This window comes from Rhinolophus hipposideros (assembly GCF_964194185.1).
Source record: "Rhinolophus hipposideros genome assembly, chromosome: 10".
Lineage (NCBI taxonomy): Eukaryota > Metazoa > Chordata > Mammalia > Chiroptera > Rhinolophidae > Rhinolophus > Rhinolophus hipposideros.
The window spans coordinates 73,880,344-73,900,280 of record NC_138056.1 but is presented as its reverse complement, the minus strand read 5'-3'; the positions used below and the strand labels follow the sequence as shown (position 1 = coordinate 73,900,280).

General features: G+C 33.2%; 1 protein-coding gene across 7 annotated transcripts in view; it reads right to left on the bottom strand.

Moving 5' to 3' along the window:
* GRIA4 (glutamate ionotropic receptor AMPA type subunit 4) overlaps positions 1–19,937 on the bottom strand; it is a 393,116-nt gene that overhangs the window by 44,777 nt on the left and 328,402 nt on the right. For 6 of the 7 annotated variants that reach the window (XR_013994147.1, XR_013994148.1, XM_081062108.1 and 3 more), the window contains exons 10-13: positions 16,706–16,816; positions 8,137–8,343; positions 2,313–2,683; positions 97–295 (exon numbers count right to left, since the gene is read on the bottom strand). Coding sequence is in view for 5 of the 7 variants with exons in the window: in XM_081062108.1 (XP_080918234.1) it covers positions 97–295; positions 2,313–2,683; positions 8,137–8,343; positions 16,706–16,816 (888 nt within the window). In the remaining 2 variants the exon portion in view is untranslated. Of the gene's footprint in view, positions 1–96; positions 296–2,312; positions 2,684–8,136; positions 8,344–14,171; positions 15,394–16,705; positions 16,817–19,937 lie in introns of those variants that run through there. The other variant, XM_081062110.1, reaches the window with a different exon arrangement.

Genomic DNA, 19,937 nt, shown 5'->3' with positions numbered 1-19,937 from the left:
ACCTGCAGTGGCTAAAGTCTATCATGTAACTGTTGGCAAAACTGACTGAATTGCAAAATTATGAACATTCCATTGTTAGCTTGTCCCTTAACTTACTCTGAAGAATTCTTTTGTTGACCCTGAATCCAATGTTCCATAGGCAATTTCTGTTTGTTTGGCCAGGTCTTCTGCACTTTCTATGGGGGAGACCATTCGCTCAACCGTCAGGAAAGCAGCGAGGTTAGCCGTGTAAGATGATATAATGATGAGTGTAAAGAACCACCAAACACCTCCAACAATTCGACCTGAGAGGGATCTAAACATGAATAAGATAAGGCACATTTTCCTTTCTCTAACCAACATAGAGAAAGAAAAGAAATACCATCAATTCACCATGTATACGTAAAAAAAATTGCAATATCATTTTATTTACTGATAGTCAACTCAAGAGTGATTCTAGCATTTCTGTATAGTTTGATGTCTTTTATGCTAAATGCCACTGAAAATATGAAAAACTTTTTGTGGTTTAATTGGCAGAAATGTGGAACTTCATGCCTTTCCTTTAGGTACAGAAGAGGAATAACGCTTAAATTCATTGATACCTTCCCCCTTTTACATTTTAGCATCTCTGAAATGAGAATGTAACCTATCACTGAGATCATGTATCATGGTTTAATTGGCAGCATTGTTTCGTTGTTTCTGTCTTGGTGGTACATAAAATAGCAATACATCTTAACAGTGTGTGAGGTCTTAGATTTGATACAAGTTGGTAGAGGCCTTCTGAGAGAATTTGTTTTTACTTTCAGTCAGAGTCAGGATGGATGGGCCAAGATGGGGTAGACCAGATGATGTTCTAGGATTGGTCTCAAAGTGATCATAGTTGAGAATTTTTTGTTTGTTTTTTGGATATTCCATTTATTGTCTGAGTGAAGGAGGAGTTATGTTCTAAGGCATCTTCACCTATTGGTATAAAAATAGTCTCTCTGTCACTGCCAACATGAGACCAAAGTGTGTGACTTGTCAATAGGTAGCAACAGCATTAAAAACTGATGCTAAATCTCAAAAAAATTAAAAAAAAAAACAGGAAAAAAAACACAAAGGTCCTTTTTGCCCCCTTTCTGTGGCTATCAGGAATGTATGTGTACAGAGGAACATTGGGAATGGAATGAATAAAAAATTCAGGGTATATTCATAATTGATCTCACTCATTAAAACCATCAAACTGTTTAAAATTCCTGTGACAAATTATGTCTAAACATTTTTTTAATATAAGGACATTTTTCATGTTTTACGTGGCATTTCTAGCTTTAAAATGCTTCCATCTTCATCACTATTATTTACATAGTACCTGTTGGTTTTAACCTAGTGTTTGCTTAATCCTGGTTTTAAAACCATCACTTGCTTTTCTTTGACTTCATTTCCTTAATTGAGTTATTGATTTAGATTCCTACGTTATTGAAATTTAAGCACATGTATAGGTTTCTTGGGTCTTAAGGAACACAAACTGCATTGTGGCTAAATGTTTCTTTTTGAGAAAGTGTACATTTCTTTAAAAAAACCCATGTATTTGTGACACTACTATAAATTACTATTTAAATTCAATTCCTAGTTTCCCCTGCCTTCAGTCACTTTTTGTATGGAAGAAATTGGTACTTTTTCCTGCAACAGGAGATTGGCTGCATTTTTGGCACACAAAACTGAAAATCGTCTTAGTGACATGCAAAGGTAGTGAGCCATGGCTCCACAGATATTGAAAAACATGTCTATAAAGCTAACATAGTATTTACATCGCTAACTCTGCCTATTGCTTAGCTTATCATGTGTTGTTATATAGAAACAATGTATATCTGGTACCTACTATACTGACTCAGGTTTTACGTAGGTAACTCCATGGCAAAAAATCCCCTTTATGTTACATGGGATGTAAATCAAATTCAAAATTAATTTTTAAAAGTGAAGAGCAACAACAGTAAGAAAAAAAGAAAACATTTGCTTTTGAAAAGGAGACAAAATGAAAATGAATTCCTAATCTTACAATTTTGATTTTAATTTCCATCTGTCAAACCATTGAAGAAAATATTAATACCAAGTTATTTCCGAGAGTTCTGATGGCTTGCATATGGTACTTTTCCATTGGGATGTCTTCACATTTTGTGCTAACTTGGAAAAATTTGGCTATGAATATACGTAGATTAATTGGGGAATTGCAAGTTTTGTTTCTGTGAAACAAAGTAATGCTCTGCCTCCAGCAAAAGGACATGTAGAGAGATGCTCTGCACAACACTTAGAATTACTGGGGAATTTGTGAAGAACTTAAGAGTTTTGAAACTAACCTGGGTGAAATGTCACATCCTTGCTGCATAAAGGCACCCAGGGAAAACCAGAGGCTGTTAAAGATGCCAAACTCATTGGGAGGCTGGTCGCTGGGTCCTTCCTTTCCATCCTCTGGCTCTTCTGTGTGCCACTCATAGGGACTAAACCTACTAACTAGGAACAAGACGACGCTGACACCAATGTAGGCAAAGACTATGCACATCCAGATCTCATAGGCCAGAGGATCCAAAAAAGAAAACACTCCTGGTTTAGATTTCTGAGGCTTTTTGATCATGATAGATATGCCCAAACTCATGAAGGGCTTAGAGAAGTCAATGACCTCCTCTCGGACCAAAGTGATTGTCAGAGGGGCAATAGCAATCTCTGCTTTCTATAAGAGAAAAGACACATGAAAACACACAGGTTAATGGATGTCATGAAGCCATCAGCACTGGATTGATCCACTCAAAACTAACCAGTTATGGATTTGTTCTACAATTTTTTCCCCCTGAAATGCCAACAATGAGTAAGGCCAGTGATAAATACAAAGATAAACAGTTGATTTGTTTTCACAATATGTCACTTAAACTGCACAAAATGTTTTTATTGGTGCTAGTAATTAGAGAAACAGAAAAAGAACAGACATAAGCAAAAAGAAATTGAACTCAAGTAACTGTATTGGTCTCTAAGGATCTAGGACAACACAGAGGAGGAAACTTAATAGCCTTTCCATATGGCTGAATTTCTGAATTTTTGGGCCAGAAATGCTATTATATTTTGCAGCCTTTTCTGTTTCATTTGAAATGTTGCCACTGATTCATTACTTAGCCATCCCTTAATATTATGAATTGCAAATTTCAAATAGCCCTTTCTCTTTTATTCTTTTCCAGTTACGAGAAAACCTGTCATAAATTCTGTGTTTGTAAGATAGAAGAAAGCTGTTGTTTGACAACATTTTCCAATTCAGCGCACACACAAAAATCTGGAAATTGGCATTTGTTTCTTTCTATTAACCTTCTTTGATTTTCTACTTTCAGTTTCTAAAAAAGATTTTGGAAAACAGTGGATTCAATTCTCAGATATTATAATCATAAGATATCAGCTTCCATTTTCGTTCTGCGATTTTGAGCTATTTTTCTGACTGTTTCCATTCTGTCTAAAATGAAGACACTTCCTTTCCTGTTTACCTCATTTCATTATTGTCGTTCTCTATTTAAAAAAAACCTTAATAAAATAACAGTGAGTGTTTATTGAGATTTTATGTGTCTAATGCTAATAGAAATATTTTAAATGGTCTCTCATTTAACACTCATAACAATCTTATGTTTTTCATTGTTTTATAGATGCTGAAACTGAGACTCAGGTGAGGTTTACACGTCATGGAAGCTCCATGGTTTGACATTGTGCTTCTTCCATTAAATCATGCCATCTCTAAAATCAAACGAAATAAAGTGTGGTGAAAAACTGTAAACTGTTACATGATCTACAAATGGAAAAAAAGGTTTTTTGATTATTTGTTGTAAAAGGAAAATATTTGGCATTAAAATGGAATCTGAAACAAACCTAGACATACATGTTCTTCTATAGAGACTGCCACTCTTACTTTTACTCCCGGTTTGGTACAATGGCCAGCAGCTTGTTACAAGGGCAACTGGAGGGTTAGCATCATGGGAAATGTACTCTGGCTGTCATGCTATCCACTGGGTGACTGAGAATTAACAGTATATGCCTTCAGGTAGGAATGAACTTAGTTCACATCATAAACACCTATATATATATAAAAGACAGAATCATTGCTGCGAGGTTATTATTTTCCTCATAGTTATTCTTATTTGTATAATTTTCATTAGGCAAATGATACATGAACTAACTGAAGAAAAATTAATACATAAAAACAGAACCAGAAAATTAGGAAAATTTATCTCCATTCTCTTCATCTACTCTTATCTTTTTTGTTTGCATATGCACTGATAAACATTGTTTTATATATAATATTTTTCTTATTTTAAATTCCTTTTCTCAAAAGAATATGATGAACTCATTTTCACTGCAAAAGAAAAATAATTTTTAATGATTGCAAATGTTTTATTATGTGAAAGCATCAAAATTTACTCAATTTATTATTCGGAGGATATTTGCATTGTTCTCAGTTTTATACAATTTATAACATTAATGATGCAAACATTCTTTGAAGACAAATCATTGTACATATCTTATTTATTTAAGATAAATTTCTAGAAATGGCATGGCTGGTCTAAATGGTAACAATTTTTTTAATGCCAATGATATGCTTTACCAAACTTTTCTCCCACTAATTTGCTATATGGAACATTAAATCCCATTGTATTAATTTGAATTTGTTTTTATCAAACAAATAGCTACCTTTACTACTTTTATGTATTACCTGTCAGAATCTGCCGCTATTTTCCATATGGGATATTCATTATTTTACTTACTAATTTATAAGTGCTTTTAAGTATATTTGAAATATCCCTTATTTTCTATATATGTTGCAAATATTTCCCTATTCCTCAGTTGTGTTGTTCACATAACCTCGTTCGTGGTATTTTATTGCAGTACATACGTTTTAAATTTTGTTGAAGTCATATAAAATTACTTTGTGTTTCCAGCCTTTGGTTTCATGCTTTAAAAAGTCCTTTGCATATCATATGATCAATCTCAATTATATACATTTTATTCTAGTGTCTGTAATTTCACTGTCAATTATTTGGTATGCTGCATAATGATGTGTTACAAAATTGTTTCATGTGTTACAAAATGAATAACGCATCCTTTCACTGATTTGAAATGCCATGTTTCACATATACACTGTTCTGTGTAATATCTTCAGAATTTTTTATTTATATAAGTTACCACTAATGAGGGTAAACTTCTTAAAAGGAAAGAAACACGAAGAGAAATAAAGGAGTCTCCACCACTAAAAATTAGACGCAATGGAAGACAAACATTGGATGAAGGAGGTGACAGCAATGTTCAATGAGGACCCTTCTGAAGTTTGGAATGTGTGTTTCGAAAGAAGCCAGTTAACAGAAAGAATACATCTGTGTTTTCTCTACTAACATTGGACATGGTGCATGTGCTTTTTTCCATTACCCCTCAGCGACTTCCAAAATTAAGTGTAAAATAGTTCCTGTAATAGCTTGATAATATTTGAATTCTTGAGGATCTCTGGAGTGAGGTTCATGAACCAGAATTTTAACACATATCACAGGTAATTCTGGTGCTGGTAGACTATGAAACATACTTTGAGAAATATCATCTTGGATGAAAATACACAGACACGCAAATATGGCAGGGACCAGGAGAAGGCCCTGGAGCAGCACACCACAGAAGATCGGAGAATGGACTTGCTGCGGTGAACAGGTGTGATAGGCAGAAAGGACCTGAGAGGGTAAGGGAGGTTCTGAGCTTCCAGGTCACCATCTGGTAGTGTGCTGAGACCACATGTGAGTATTTCACAGATAATCAGTTCCTAACAATTGCAGTAACAAAGTTTGCAAAGAATAAAGTTAAAAAAAAAAAAAAGGATTCCAAGTTAATAATTTTGTTGTCAAATAGGCTTTGTTGGGTAGAAGAAAGTGGATGGAGTTTTACCTAGGGTCCTGGAAACTGGGCATTTGTGTTGGTGTTAGCAGTAAGAAAGAAAGAAAGAAAAAGCTGAGAAGCAAGTACAGACTTTACAGACACCAGAATGGAAAACACCAAATCTGCAGAATGTGTAAAAGACATGGAAGAAGATTTCTTTTGGGGAAAAAAGTAGACAAATGGCAGAGATTACGATATTTAAATCCTCTCAGATTGGCTGGTGCATGAGTATTAATAACCACTTTTTTATCTTCTCTCTCTGAGAACTGCCTGACTTTGGGACTTTCTGTTATTGTGATATGTGTATTACTGATATAATTTTTGTTGTTGTTAATTAAGCTACTCTTTTCATATCACTTGTCATTATTTAAACAATATCCCTCTAATAGAACATGGTCAGAACCCTTGCAAAGGCATGAGCCTGGGATGCTCAACTGCTGGGGACTCCAGAGGAGAGATACGTAACAAATCCCTTAGCAAATAACTCAGGTTAGTTTTCTTGTCCATAACTGGTAATCTAAGTATGATTTTTTGGGATGAAATACTCAATAATGTTTTCTGAAGGAAAAAAATTACTGTAGTTCTAATGTTTCAGCTAATGTTCCCATTTAAAATCAGCTTATTGCATCAAAAGTTTAAAATATTATTAAGGAACACAAGCTTTAGGAATTGGTTTCCTTGGGAGCTTAACGCTCAATATCGAACTGCTGATAAACCCTGTCGTAAATTACTTTCTGACTTTTTAAAATTTTTATTGGGGAATATTGGGCAACAGTGTGTTTTTCCAGGACCCATCAGCTCCAAGTCAAGTCACTGTTATCAATCTAGCTGTGGAGGGCGCAGGTCACTGGCCCATGTGGGAATCGAACCAGGGACATTGGTATTATGAGCAGTGTGCTCTAACCAACGGAGCCAACTGGCCTCCTGTTTCTGACTTTTTACAACTACAATTTTCCCACCCATTTAAGACCTCTAACTAGTCAGCAGTTCTTTCAAATAGATATGAAATTAAGTGATTGCTTTTTAATGCCAAACGCTTTCCTCTAGCTGCTGAGGTTATAGCTACCATACTGGAAGATGCCGAGATGTTCATTGCTTCATGGTCCAAAAAGCGGAATGTAGAATCATGAAACTATTGAATTGAAATTCTGACTTGGTAAGTAAGCCCCAATATAAGTCTTCAGTTATGTTGTAAACTGTTCTACCTTTATTCTTTTCTGGGGGAAGATGACTCTCATCTTTATTTCAAAGGGATTAATCAGTCAGGCTATGCTTTGAAGATAATATTTGTGAAATGTGAATTGGCTTATAGGAAATTTCAGAATATATTTCAAGTGTATATGACTTTCATTAACTATTATTCAATGAATAGAGATTATTATTCTAGGGTTGGTTTCTGGACCTTGGAAATATCGTACCATCACTAGCATTTGGTTTGATTTCTATACTTTGCAGTGGTAGCTGAAGAGAGCAATCTTGTTCTAATTCAGGCAGAAATGTCTACATTGCATTTGCCTGTAATTTGGCTATAAATGTGTTCACTCAATAGCTAGTGATCATAAAAGGAAGGGCATGACATGCTTTCATGTGAGGCCTGCTACGTAATAAATTCTAGCTTTTGTGTTTTTCTAGGTATGAAAAAGTGATGGCATTACATGAAGTTTAAATTTACTGTGTTCAGCAGAATTGTAAGAATCTCACATTATTGGTGATATTTTATAGATGCTAAAGTAGTTACTTTAACTAGTAGTTCACTAGTTACTTAAAAGACATTTACCAGTCATTACAACCAACGGGGATGTAAATAAGTAGCTAAAATGAGGTCCAACTTTATGATATTGAAAGAAATCTGTTTCTACAACTATTAAATAACACATTACTAATGGATTTGTTTTGTAGGTTTCAAAACGGCATGTCTATGACATAGAAGACTTAAGCTTAAGGAAATAATCATCACAGATACTGAAGTTAGTGGTTTTTGAAAAATACAGAATATCATATTCTGAATTTTTATCTCTTTCCTGATTTTGAAGTTATCAAGTGTTAGTTTCTCTCACTGTTTGGCAATTGCATTAGTAATGAAATAGAGAAACAGTTGAACATGATATATGTCTCTTTGAATGTAACTGCAAATTTAAAACACAGTAATAGACATTTAAAAATTGATATGTGCCCACGTGAAAAAAAAGAGTTTCATGTTTATGTTAAGTAAATTCTTCAATAAATTGATTTGCTTACCCCATAAACAAGTTCTCCTACCATCCCATTCCAGATTTTTGTGTCTGCATCCCTTGCTCCATATTTTCCATCAGGGACAATGGCAATTTTATACTTGATACCAATATGTTTTGCAATTTCAGATGCCAAATCTACACAGTATCCTTCATACTTGTCATTTCCTTCAAACATTTCGTGATTTTTCTTGTACATAACATATGGGGATTCCTATAATGAGAGAAGTAGAACTGTAAAGGAGAAATTATAAAACATTCAAAAATCTTTGTGTAACTTCAGTTTTAGAATTTGACAAAAAGAATATTTAGTATTAGTATACATACTGATTTTGTGTGGCTAGAAATCAATAATAAAACAGATGAATATATAAATATGCTTAGATTTATATGAAATTATTTTACACTGGATACTAAAAGTGAAATCTTAAAAATAATTTTCTACTGATTGATTATTGCATACCTAGCACTGTAATTGTGACAGGAAAAATATCCATATCCATTAATAACTATCTAGAGAAGCATAGTTATCATCTTTTGCAATGAAATTATGAGTTCCAAAATATCTCATGAAGGTAAAGACTATTTAGTAGTCAGCTTGAAGTAATAAAAGACTCATTCAAGGTCACAGGTCTCCATAGTCTGCACCTTGTTTAGCCACACCCAGTTGTGCCTCCTTTAAATAAAGAGCTAAATCACTTTTCTTTGCTCTCTAGCATTTAGCAAGATGCCTGTCTCAGAGCAGTCACTAGTTCAAAGAAGAGATTAATTAATAATTTAAAATCGTATGTACTTCTTTGCCTTAAATTGGCTTTCCTAAAATTGTCTAATATTTTAGCTCTAATTAGGGTTATGTTCCATGAATTTTTATTCTATTATACAATATGTTCCCAATGGAAGCTAATAATTTCCCCCTAATTATGACAGTCACACACTCCAAGTGGTAGTACTATTTAGTTTTTGAAGCAAGTAAAACAGAAAATAGAATGAAAAGTTATTGTGAAAATCCATATGAGATGAAAAAGTTTACTGGTAGCTAATAACTGGACAGTTTTCAGTTAAAGTGCATGCATGCGAACACACACACACACACACACACACACAAACACACACGCGCCCCTCCTTAATGAAACCATTTAAAGTCATTGAAATAAAGAGACATGTTAGCCAAAAAACATTTGATTTTATAAATGGAATCTAAAGCCACCAACTAAAGATAAGCCTGGTGAACGTGCAATACATACAGAACTCCTGGTCACACCCCAGATTTTTTAGTCACTTGCACACAAGAAATGACCACTTTTGGCCACAACGTCATTGACATCATGTATTTATAGTTTATAAAATTGTACTGTAATATTCATTTAGTCATTTTGATATAAATTTTTTCTTTTATCTCAGCAAATTGGTAATTGGGGAAGTCGAATTTGCTCTTGAAAGTCTGGATTAGAAGGTAATTTACTTTGCACAATGTGGCAGTCCACACTAAATCTGGTTTTTGTTTTAAAGTGCTTTGTAAATGTAGAAACTACGTTTAAAAACTTTGTAAGAATATAAATTAGATGATATGTGATTTTCTCACAAAGATGACCTAAATACCTCTATTGTGGGCACTGTCCAGAATTGGTTCTTGCATTATTTTCTTAAAATCCTGCTTTAGGTTGACATATATAAATGACCCAGAAATCTCTCACTTTTCCTTTGAATTTGATGAATATTCTTTTTTTTCCCTTTTCTTTTGTTTTCGTTTTTTTAAATGGTACCAATGGCCTTTATTGATGCAACCGGAAGTAGAAGAGGAGGGGCAGCTCCAGCTCCAAGGGCGGCTTCACAGACTCCGTTGCCACCCTCCAAAAGCAGAATTTGATGAATATTCTAACACTGAACTTGGATAAAGAAAATTTATCAACCTATAAAGTTAAGGCAACTAGTTGTCTCTTCTTTAAATAGATGAAATTTATTAGTTTACAGAAAGGTACTCTCTAGGTATAAAGAGTTTTGCAAATTGTAAATGTGATTGTGAAAATTGGCAAGTTGTTGCAAAGCATTGTTAATTTTTAAGGTATGCTATAAAATATTAATAGTTAAAATGAGGTAATCGTTTAGTTTCTCTTGTTTTTCTTGTAACGGCTAATTAAAATATGGAAGGATATGTAGAAAAAAGCAAGAATCACACACTTGTAAAATGCTTAACATTCTAATTGAAATGGCTGTATAGCTATTACCTATTACTATTAGTATAACAAAATAAGTTTTCAAAAGGAGTGTAGCTAAGGCTCACATTTGGTGCTAAGTCTGAAGTTCTATTCTAAAGTGTCTGGACTATTTGAACACTTAATGAATTTTAGCCCCCATATATATATATGTGTGTGTATATATATATATATATATATATATATATATATATATATATATATATATTCTATTCTAAAGTGTATATACATATATATGCAAAAGGAGCTACACTCCTTTTGAAAAACTAAGTTTATTATAGTAATGTAAAGATTCCTGGTCTATCAATGCTTCCTAAATAGGACTGTCATGGCAAAGTAATATTATCAGGTCTTCAAAAGGAAAGTAGATATTAACAAGTGTTAGGTCATCTCTTCTGAAACAGGCATATATATATATATATATATATATGTATATATATATATATATATATATATGTATATAGGAGCATATTAGCTTTCGTGCAGAAGTTTCTCTAGGTAGTATTATCACCTAATTTGCTAAATTCCTTCTACATTGTTTTGTGAACAATTTGTTTTATTAAAAGCTATACTTTTATTATTTACTCAAACATTTATTAAGCACCCACTGTGTGCCAGGCAGTTTGCTGGGAGCTAGGCGTACAAAAATACATAAAATATGCCTCTTGTCCTCTTGTAATTAATTATGGTTAAATTTTTTTAAATAAGGGTAAAGGAGTGAGAGTGGTGGGATACAATAATAAAATATAGTAGTGAAAAATAATAATAGCTCTTACTTATTTAGTGCTTACTCTATGTCAGGTACAATGCTAAGTTCCTTAATTGTGCCCTTTCATTTACTTTTCACACATTTTGAGGTAGACATTTCTCATTCTGCAGATGAAAAATTTAAGACTGAGAAAGGTTAAGCAAATTGTTCAATTTCACAGAACTAGCAGTAGCAGTAGTTGAACTTATATTTTGAAATATATGAAAATCTTTGAAGCTAGTTTTGCATAAGTATGTACACCTATTTGAGATTTCATATGAGTTTTTAAAAAAGGGATAAGATTAAAGAAGTGAATTTCTGTATTTTTAATGAATTGAAGTTCTTTATGCTCAATCTTAAGCAGACAATGTAGGATAAAATCTTTCCATATCTTCTCACAGTGTCTGGCACATACTATAAGACACTCAATGCATGTAAAGATTTCCTGGTCTATCAATGCTTCCTAAATAGGACTGTCATGGCAAAGTAACATTATTAGCACTTTTGATTCAGGTCTTCAAAAGTAAAGTAGATATTAACAAGTGTTAGGTCATCTCTTCTGAAAGAAGCATGTTTTTTCAATTTCCGTTTTGGACAGTGGGACCTGTCATGTCTTTGTTTTCCTGCCAAACAAACCAACAAAGTCTAAAAAAACCTTCAATTTACTGAAGATGTTGATTAGAAATTTAACTATGCTTTTTGCACAACCAGGGGCGTGCACAATTATTGAGATTCAGATAAGTGGTGCATGCAGCATAAGAGAAATAAGATGGTCATACTCAGGGAGGTGGAAGAACCAAGGGAGAGACAGGCTAGGCTTTTCTTAAACAGAAGCTCTCATGGTTGCTCAGCTCTACCCAGTTTCTCTGAGCGTGTCTAATTTTCCTGTTCCAAGTGAGTAGCAAATCCTCTACACTTTCTCAGCCTCTCATTTGCCCCATCCCCAGTCTGGCAATTTGTCCACAAGTAGCCCTTCAAACACTGCATAGTTGAGCAGATTTAATACAAAGTTTTGGGGCTACTATAGGTGAAGAAAATACCAAATCTTTTCAATATAGAAAACATGAGTCCTAGCCAATTATTAAGGGGATTTGTGGAGCATCTTTGCTAAGGAGACTTCTGGAGTCCCAGGTATTCAATTGTGAATAAAAATGAAATGATCGGAGAGGTGGAATATAACCTCTTATTTCTGCCTTAAGAGCAAAACCTGCTATCTTTATTATCAACCACTGTGCCCTGTGGGACAATAATATCCTGGAAGTTATTTTAAATGCATTACTTCTTAGTGATTATGAGTTTAGTACTACAATTTCCATAAGGGATGGAGTTCTACAGCTACTCTGCTATTTCAGGAAAGAAATCAATCTCTGTCTAAAGCTGTTATATTAGGGCTTGCTTATGAAAATGTTTTTGTAAATGAATGAAGATTTCGATCAATAAAGTATCATTTTCCTACTGAGAAAAATTTTTTTGGATTATTTGTATAATTTGTATAATTGTGAAATTGTTGAAATAGATACTTATTAGAAAGGCTTTAAGATTTTTCTGAGCATCACAAATAAAATAATTACAATTACTATTGAAAACAGTTAAAATAATAAAATTGGTATTATCAACCAAAGTTATTTGATGTGTGGATATTTGCTTTCCTCCAAATAATCTTAATAGATGCAGATAATATGTCTCATGGGTAAAATTCTTAAAAGTGTTAAAATGTTAAACGTTATTGTTTAATTCAGAAAAAAATGAGTGTACATTTAACATATGCACAATTTTAAGTTTATTTTAAATAACTTATTTGAAAACTAATTGATTATAAGCTCTTTGAAGGCAGGTATATGAATGGGGGATATTAATATTTGGTACAAATAAAAAATAAATATATCTGTGTTTTCTGTATATATGTATATATACATATATTATATATAAATATGCATGTGTAGATTGTTGTATATGCACGTATATCTATGAATAGTGCATCTACAAAATTCTACATGGAAAAGATAAAGTATCAAACATCTCATAAAAAGGATAAAAAGTAACCTCTACAAAGATCAAGTGTCCTCAGTAAAATTGCTTTTAGGTTTGTAACATAATTCTAACGCTGTAGTGAATACATCTGGATCTGTGGAAAAATTTCCTAAAGGATTGCTACGTTTATCAGATGGTAAGAAATATTTTCTTAGTTGATTAATGCATCACAGGCATCATTTAACTTCAGTAATAAAAATTTGGGCAAAAATGGACTTGTGTGAAATATTATTGTATCATCTCTCCTTTCCCAGAAAGTCAGCAGCCAAAGAAATTGAGATTACAGAGGAAAACTCCACCTTCTCTTTCCCCAAGTTCTCCTGAAAACAGCCTTTTCCCCAGTTGCTGCTCTTGTCCAAACCACATGGCACAGATTTGGCTTCCTTGGGTTGTTTACGGAAATTATTATTTTGAAGTAAAAAGTTAAGTTAGTACAGCCACAGTCTCATGAGTTTTACAGAGTTTGTAAAAATTTTAGTGACAAGATGTAAAGATAAAAAATGACGATCATTTGAATCCAAGACTTTAGACCTTTCAACTTTGTAGTCATGATTCTCATTTGATAATACTGTCAATTTTACTTTTTATTTAGGTTTAGTAAGTTATTTTCAGTATGACTAATGTGTTTCCCCGAAAATGAGACCTAACCGGAAAATAAGCCCTAGCGTGATTTTTCAGGCTGACATCCCCTGAACATTAGCCCTAATACATCTTTTGGAGCAAAAATTAATATAAGACTTTGTCTTATTTTCGGAGAAACACGATATATTCAGGTAGAATAAATAAGTCATTAAAATGAAGATCACATTATAAATATACAACACTGTTATAAAAAATAAATTTCAACAGTGCAAAAAGCTAAAGCTACATTTTGTTTAAGAATGATAGTTAACATATTTATTATGTTTCTTGTCTGCTTTCTCTCACTAGAATATAAGTTTAATTGAGTGCAAGATTTTTGTCTGTTTTGTTCTCTCTTATATATTCCCGGACTTTTAACTGTGCCTAGCACATAGCAGACGCTTAATAAATATTTATGAATGAATAAATAAATTTATCAATCAATTTTATTAAACAACAGCATATATCATTACAGTGTATCAACATATAAATAACAACATACACAAAGGAAAGACAAATGAGAGAACAGCAATGTCATATCAAGTCAATCAAAATGAATGATTTCCAGTGCCATAATACTCTGTCTTCTTCTGTGTCTAGACACCTGTCTTGCACATATTACAATGTCTAACCAACTACATCTGTGTTGGAAATTTTCAATTGAATTTGGTGGATTATTACATGCAGGTGCTAATATCTCATTCATCTACAAAGAACCATATTTCTTTCAAAATGAAAGAGGTGGTAGAGATGCCATAGGTCCTAGGCTACCATTTTCAACAAAAGCATAACAAGGAACACTCTCAGGGAAAGGATTCTAGTATATTTTCTTTTCTTTTTGAATTACTGAATGATTATGCAGTTGCAAAAACCAGAGTATTATTTATATGAAGATTACATTTTTATACAAAAGACAGATACTAATATTGCACTATTTTGATAGCAAAAATATTGATGATATCACTGTCAGACAACAGGTAACTTTACAGAATATTCTTTATGCATGTAGGAAATTGTTAGATTTGTCAATCATTTTTACTTATTTTTTGATAGCATGCTTCCTGAAAACCTGTCATGCTTGCAAAATTAACTCAATATTTTGGATTTAAGAATTACATCTCCAGCCCCTTTAATAGTAGGGATGGAAAGGAGATTCTCTACATCACACCTATATTGCACATTAAAACACTTTAACACGGAACAGGCAAAATTTCAAAAAATCTTCAAAGAAAACAACTGTGTATATTCAGAAAACAAGCACAAAGATTCATAGACATTTACTTTCAGTAAATTTATGCTTGGAATTAGGAGTGATATAATTCCATCATTTACGTACAATGACCTCATTTCAAGACATGGGAACTGATGTCAGAATCGCCAAGTGATTCTTTTTCAACATCTATGTATTTTCTTGAGAAAGATGAAGATTAATTCTTCTTTTGTTCTAATTTCTCAGAAAAGTCACAGAACTTAAAAAAAAATTTTTTTCTGGTAGTCCAGAGTTGGTCATCCAAGAAGATTCCCACATGAAAAATTAGCTTAAGTTTACTATACAGGAGAACAATACTTGAGCCTGATTAGGAATAGTCGAACACCATGGAATTCATTTCTTTCTTGATCAATTTCTTAAAATAGGATTCTTCATCAGAGGCTGAAAAGAGGAGGACTGTACTGAAGTATGACTTTCCATTATTGTGTCTTTTTTAGGAAAAGAAATATGTATATATTGCTTTTCAAGTCCCATGCAATCATTACACAAGTTAGAAAGTATATATTTTGCTCTCTTACACAAAAGCTGTTGGTGGGTTTGTATTCTAAAATCATGAACTTCTGATCAATGCTTGGCAGATTAACATTAAATTGCTGGCTGGTGATGCAACATAGATAAAACTAACTGCAACATATGAAAACTTCTCTCTGGCATTTCATGCTTTGACCTCAATGTCAAAATTTTAGAACTAAGTCAACATTACTGAGACCTAAAACTAAAATTACATACGCTAAAAACTAAATTACATAAAATACCCCCACTTATTTAGAGTATGGGCTTCATAGATAATTCAAAATATGTTCTGCCTAATGAGACCGTGAACTGAGGATATACAACTTTAAATTAGATAGAAAAGGTCACCGATTGCTGATCTCCTTTGACTAGCATTGATTCTAAAGGGCATGTTTGACTTTAGAAGAGAAAAATATATAAGATATTCTATTATTTAAAAGGTAATTTCATGAAAATCTCTTTCAAAAAACAGCCTTAACATTTAGAGTATTTTTCATTTTGTGATATGACTGAGTGAAGCAATTATATTTTTCTTAATTCTTAGAAGTTCTATAAATTATACTGTGTATTTATCACTGGTCAAGGAGAAAAATAATCGGTGTGAAAAAACTTTTTGCATTAAAAATAAATATAAAACAAAATTTGTTTCTAAAGCATCGAGTTGTATAAAACATGTTCATTAAAATCTTCACATTCATATTTCCACAATTATAAACAGATAATGCAAATCATTACCCAATGATTCAACTACCTGGAAATTATCACTTTAAACACCACTAACTACTATTACATTGACGTTTTAAAAAACATAATAACAACAATAATATGGTGCTTACTACAGATATTTTATGTGATTGGTTGTTGATCTTTTTCATGTTCATTCTTTTGTTCTTTGGAATGTTAGCATTTCATACATTTCCAACTACAGCATGACAGTTTCAATTTTTAACATCTGAGCATTTTTCTGAGAACAACAATGCAGCAAAAGATAATACAAACGGAAGTGCCAAATGTACTCAAAGCTCAGGACAAACCTAGTCAAAGTCTCAACAGACTTGTGTGGATCAGCCATGTCACCACTGCTAAGAAGCAGTTTTCACCCTCCCTGTTCACTATAGCTGGGGAATTAAAATTGCCTGTGGACCAAACGGAATAGCATGAAACACAGACCAAAACTTACCATAATTGTGGTTACAACCACTGTTCTGTTCTCAATAGCTGCTGTGTCATTGCCAAGAGTGGGTACATCTTGAATCAAGACTAATTTATCCATATCATTCCAATAACCAACCTGCCAAATAGAGAAAATTCTTGAAAACACATTTTAGAAGAGTTTTCTCTAATTCTTATAGGGACAATGAGAGATATTAATAAGCAAGCAAACAAAACAAACTTTAAAAGCTGATGAAAAAAATGTTTGGAAGTTTTCTTAATTGATGATGAGCCAGTTTTCCTGATGTTAATGATACTGCCTGGTTATACATTTGCAACTTTACAATTTGCAATTACAGAGTAGCCAAGACACTGGGAATGAGTGATTCAAAAGGAATATGGGTACAGATGATACAACATTTTACGGTGATCCTCTTTTCTAGTGAGATGGACTGGCACCCTCTAAAATTATATGATTTTATCAATAACAGTACGGGTCTTACGGGAGAGGGAACAGGCAGATTTACAAAGGGGACATTACGGGACATTTTCAAGTAAAAATGATCTGTGTATTTTAAAGCAATATAGAAAGTTTTTGGTTTGACATAACCTAACCCATAGGTAACAGTCTTACCATATCTAAAATGCTAAATATATCAAAAATTAATATTAGTGAACAAAATTCTCACTTTCAAAGATTACATTTAGGTTAGTATTTTTCAGTTTTAAATCCTTGTATCACTTTCTCATTTAGTTGTGACTCAAACTCCTTTCCATAAAATACATTAAATAATTAGCTAAGAACTTTATAAAGTAGTAAACTACAGTGGGGTCTTAAAGGAAAGTTAGGGTTCTTTGAATCATGCAGAAAATTCAATAATAGTAATGGCTACCACTTACTGACTGCTTGCTCTGCAACAGATACTGCACACAATGCTTTTTAAATATAAATCTTAAAGTCTATACACGCAGCAAATATGGAGGTATGTGTAATTATTATCTATACTTTGGAGATGAGGACTCATATTAGAATGTTAAATAAATTGCACAAAGTTATACTCCAGTGAGGCCAGAATTCAAAACTCAGGTCTGTATGACACTGAATCCATATACTTTGTTATCATATTACACAGCCTCCTCAAATGGGTGTTTATTTAACGATTGCTACATTTTTTTCTTGAATTTATGGATGCAGTTGATAAAACTCATGTCTCCAATGAAATGTATGTAATAGCTCACCAGTCTGTTTACTATTTATTCTAATATGTTTTGGAAGTTTCTCTTGCTTCCTTCAAGTTTCTTAACTGTGTTAGTATTTGTGAACATATTAAAATAAAGTAAGCATTACCGTATCAGAAAGAGTCACTATATAGTCATAAATATTGTATATATAATTCAATAACAGAATAGAAATTTTTTTTCATTAATATGGCTTGCTATACTTCTTAATGTGATCTGAAATTATGAATATATAAGAATTCAGCAATTCTTTTCTTTTTCTTTTAGTTCTTTTTTTTAATATTAGTTTCAGGTGTACAAAACAACATAATGATTACACATTTGCACTCCTTACAAAGTGAGAACCCCTTCCCCAAGTCTACTACCCCTGTGACATCGTATAGAGAGAGCTGTTACAATACCATTGATTCTATTCCCTATGCTGTGCTTGAATTCAGCAATTGTTTTCAATTGTCCTTATGAATTCACTTGTAGCTAACATTTATTTAATAAGTTAGTGATAAGTTTAATTTAAAAACAACTACGCCTTTGAGACCTTCGGTCTCTCAATTCCTCCATGTACTTAATAAATAGAAAATCAACATGTCAGTTGCTTCCTGTTAATTCTCCTTTCCACATGACAGTTATATGATGTGAAATGGGTTTTAGAGTTTAGCATCCATTAAGATGCAGCCACCCTCCAGAAGGCAGCAGCTCATTCTCTGAGAAAGGCAATTTTTCTTTATTAATGAGTTCTCACAACAGAAAAACCATGACTCTGGGACGCATTCTGGAGAGTCCTCATGTGTTGGCCAGACAATGACATTTTGCATTAACAACAGCCTGTGGTTAATTACAATTATCAACCCCCAAAAGATAAATGATTTAGAAGTGCTGGAAAATTAAAATAAGCAAAAACATATCCAACTGTATCTATGTGCCTTATGTGTACTTGTTTTTTGTTAAAAAAGAAAGCCATGGTTTGTGACGTCAGACTAATTAATGGTAGATCTCATGGGGCATGGACTTATTGGGAAGTAAGGTTAAATGGAATAAATAGTGATACAGGAGTCACTTCCTAAAGAAAGGACTCTGAAAGTTTAGACCCAGAACTTCACATGACATGGAGTTTCTCTCTCTAGTTCTCCACATTTTGCAATTTACTAAGAAATTTCCCCATGCCTGATCTCATTTAACCATAGATAGAGAACTAAGCATTTTTCCTAGAGACAGAAATTGGGTGAAAAATAGTTTAGTAATGCTAGAGCAAAAATATGGAAACGTTTAAATCACTGAACTGAGTATGTCAGAAAACTATTTGTCTTCTTTGGACTCCTAAAGATGAATATAATTTAAGAGTAAATTTCTCTGTATTTATGGTGGACTTTGCCTACAGGGTAGGGATTGGGGGGCTGTGTGGAGGCCCTGTTCCACTCAGAGTTGGTTCCTTAGAGAGCTGATTTGACCAGACGTATCCTGAAAAACATGGCTTAATCCCATCCCTAAAGAGAAGCCTTATGGGCCATAGGTCTGATAATACTTGTCTTTACTTTCTTAGCAGTAAAGAGAACGAGCTGTAGAGCTGGGTAAGAGTTGATTTCCACCGCAACTCCACCTCTTTCTAGCTGAACATCTTGGGCAGGCTACTTAGCTTCTCTGAGCCTTACTTTTCTATAAAATAAGAAAAAAATTCATCTTACTTTCTGGTTTTTCTGAAGATTAAACGTAAAAATGCACATCGATTTCCCATTACTATGTCTAGCATCTAACTGCTTTCAATAAATATAATTTTTACAATTAAGAATTCCTGAAACTATGGAAATCTGGTCCTAGAGTGTTCCCTCTGGGAGTCAACAGAATGACAAGATTCCACCATAGTTCGGAACTGGGACTTCAGAAAGGTCTTTGTGGCTTCTGCTTAATGAGACTCTCAATCAGCTCTCCTGTTACAGAAGTCAGACAAACTAGTGGGTTGACTCTGATCTATTTTCAAAGACAGCTCCCTTGCTGACAAGTGTTCAATTTACAAGAACAATTGCTAG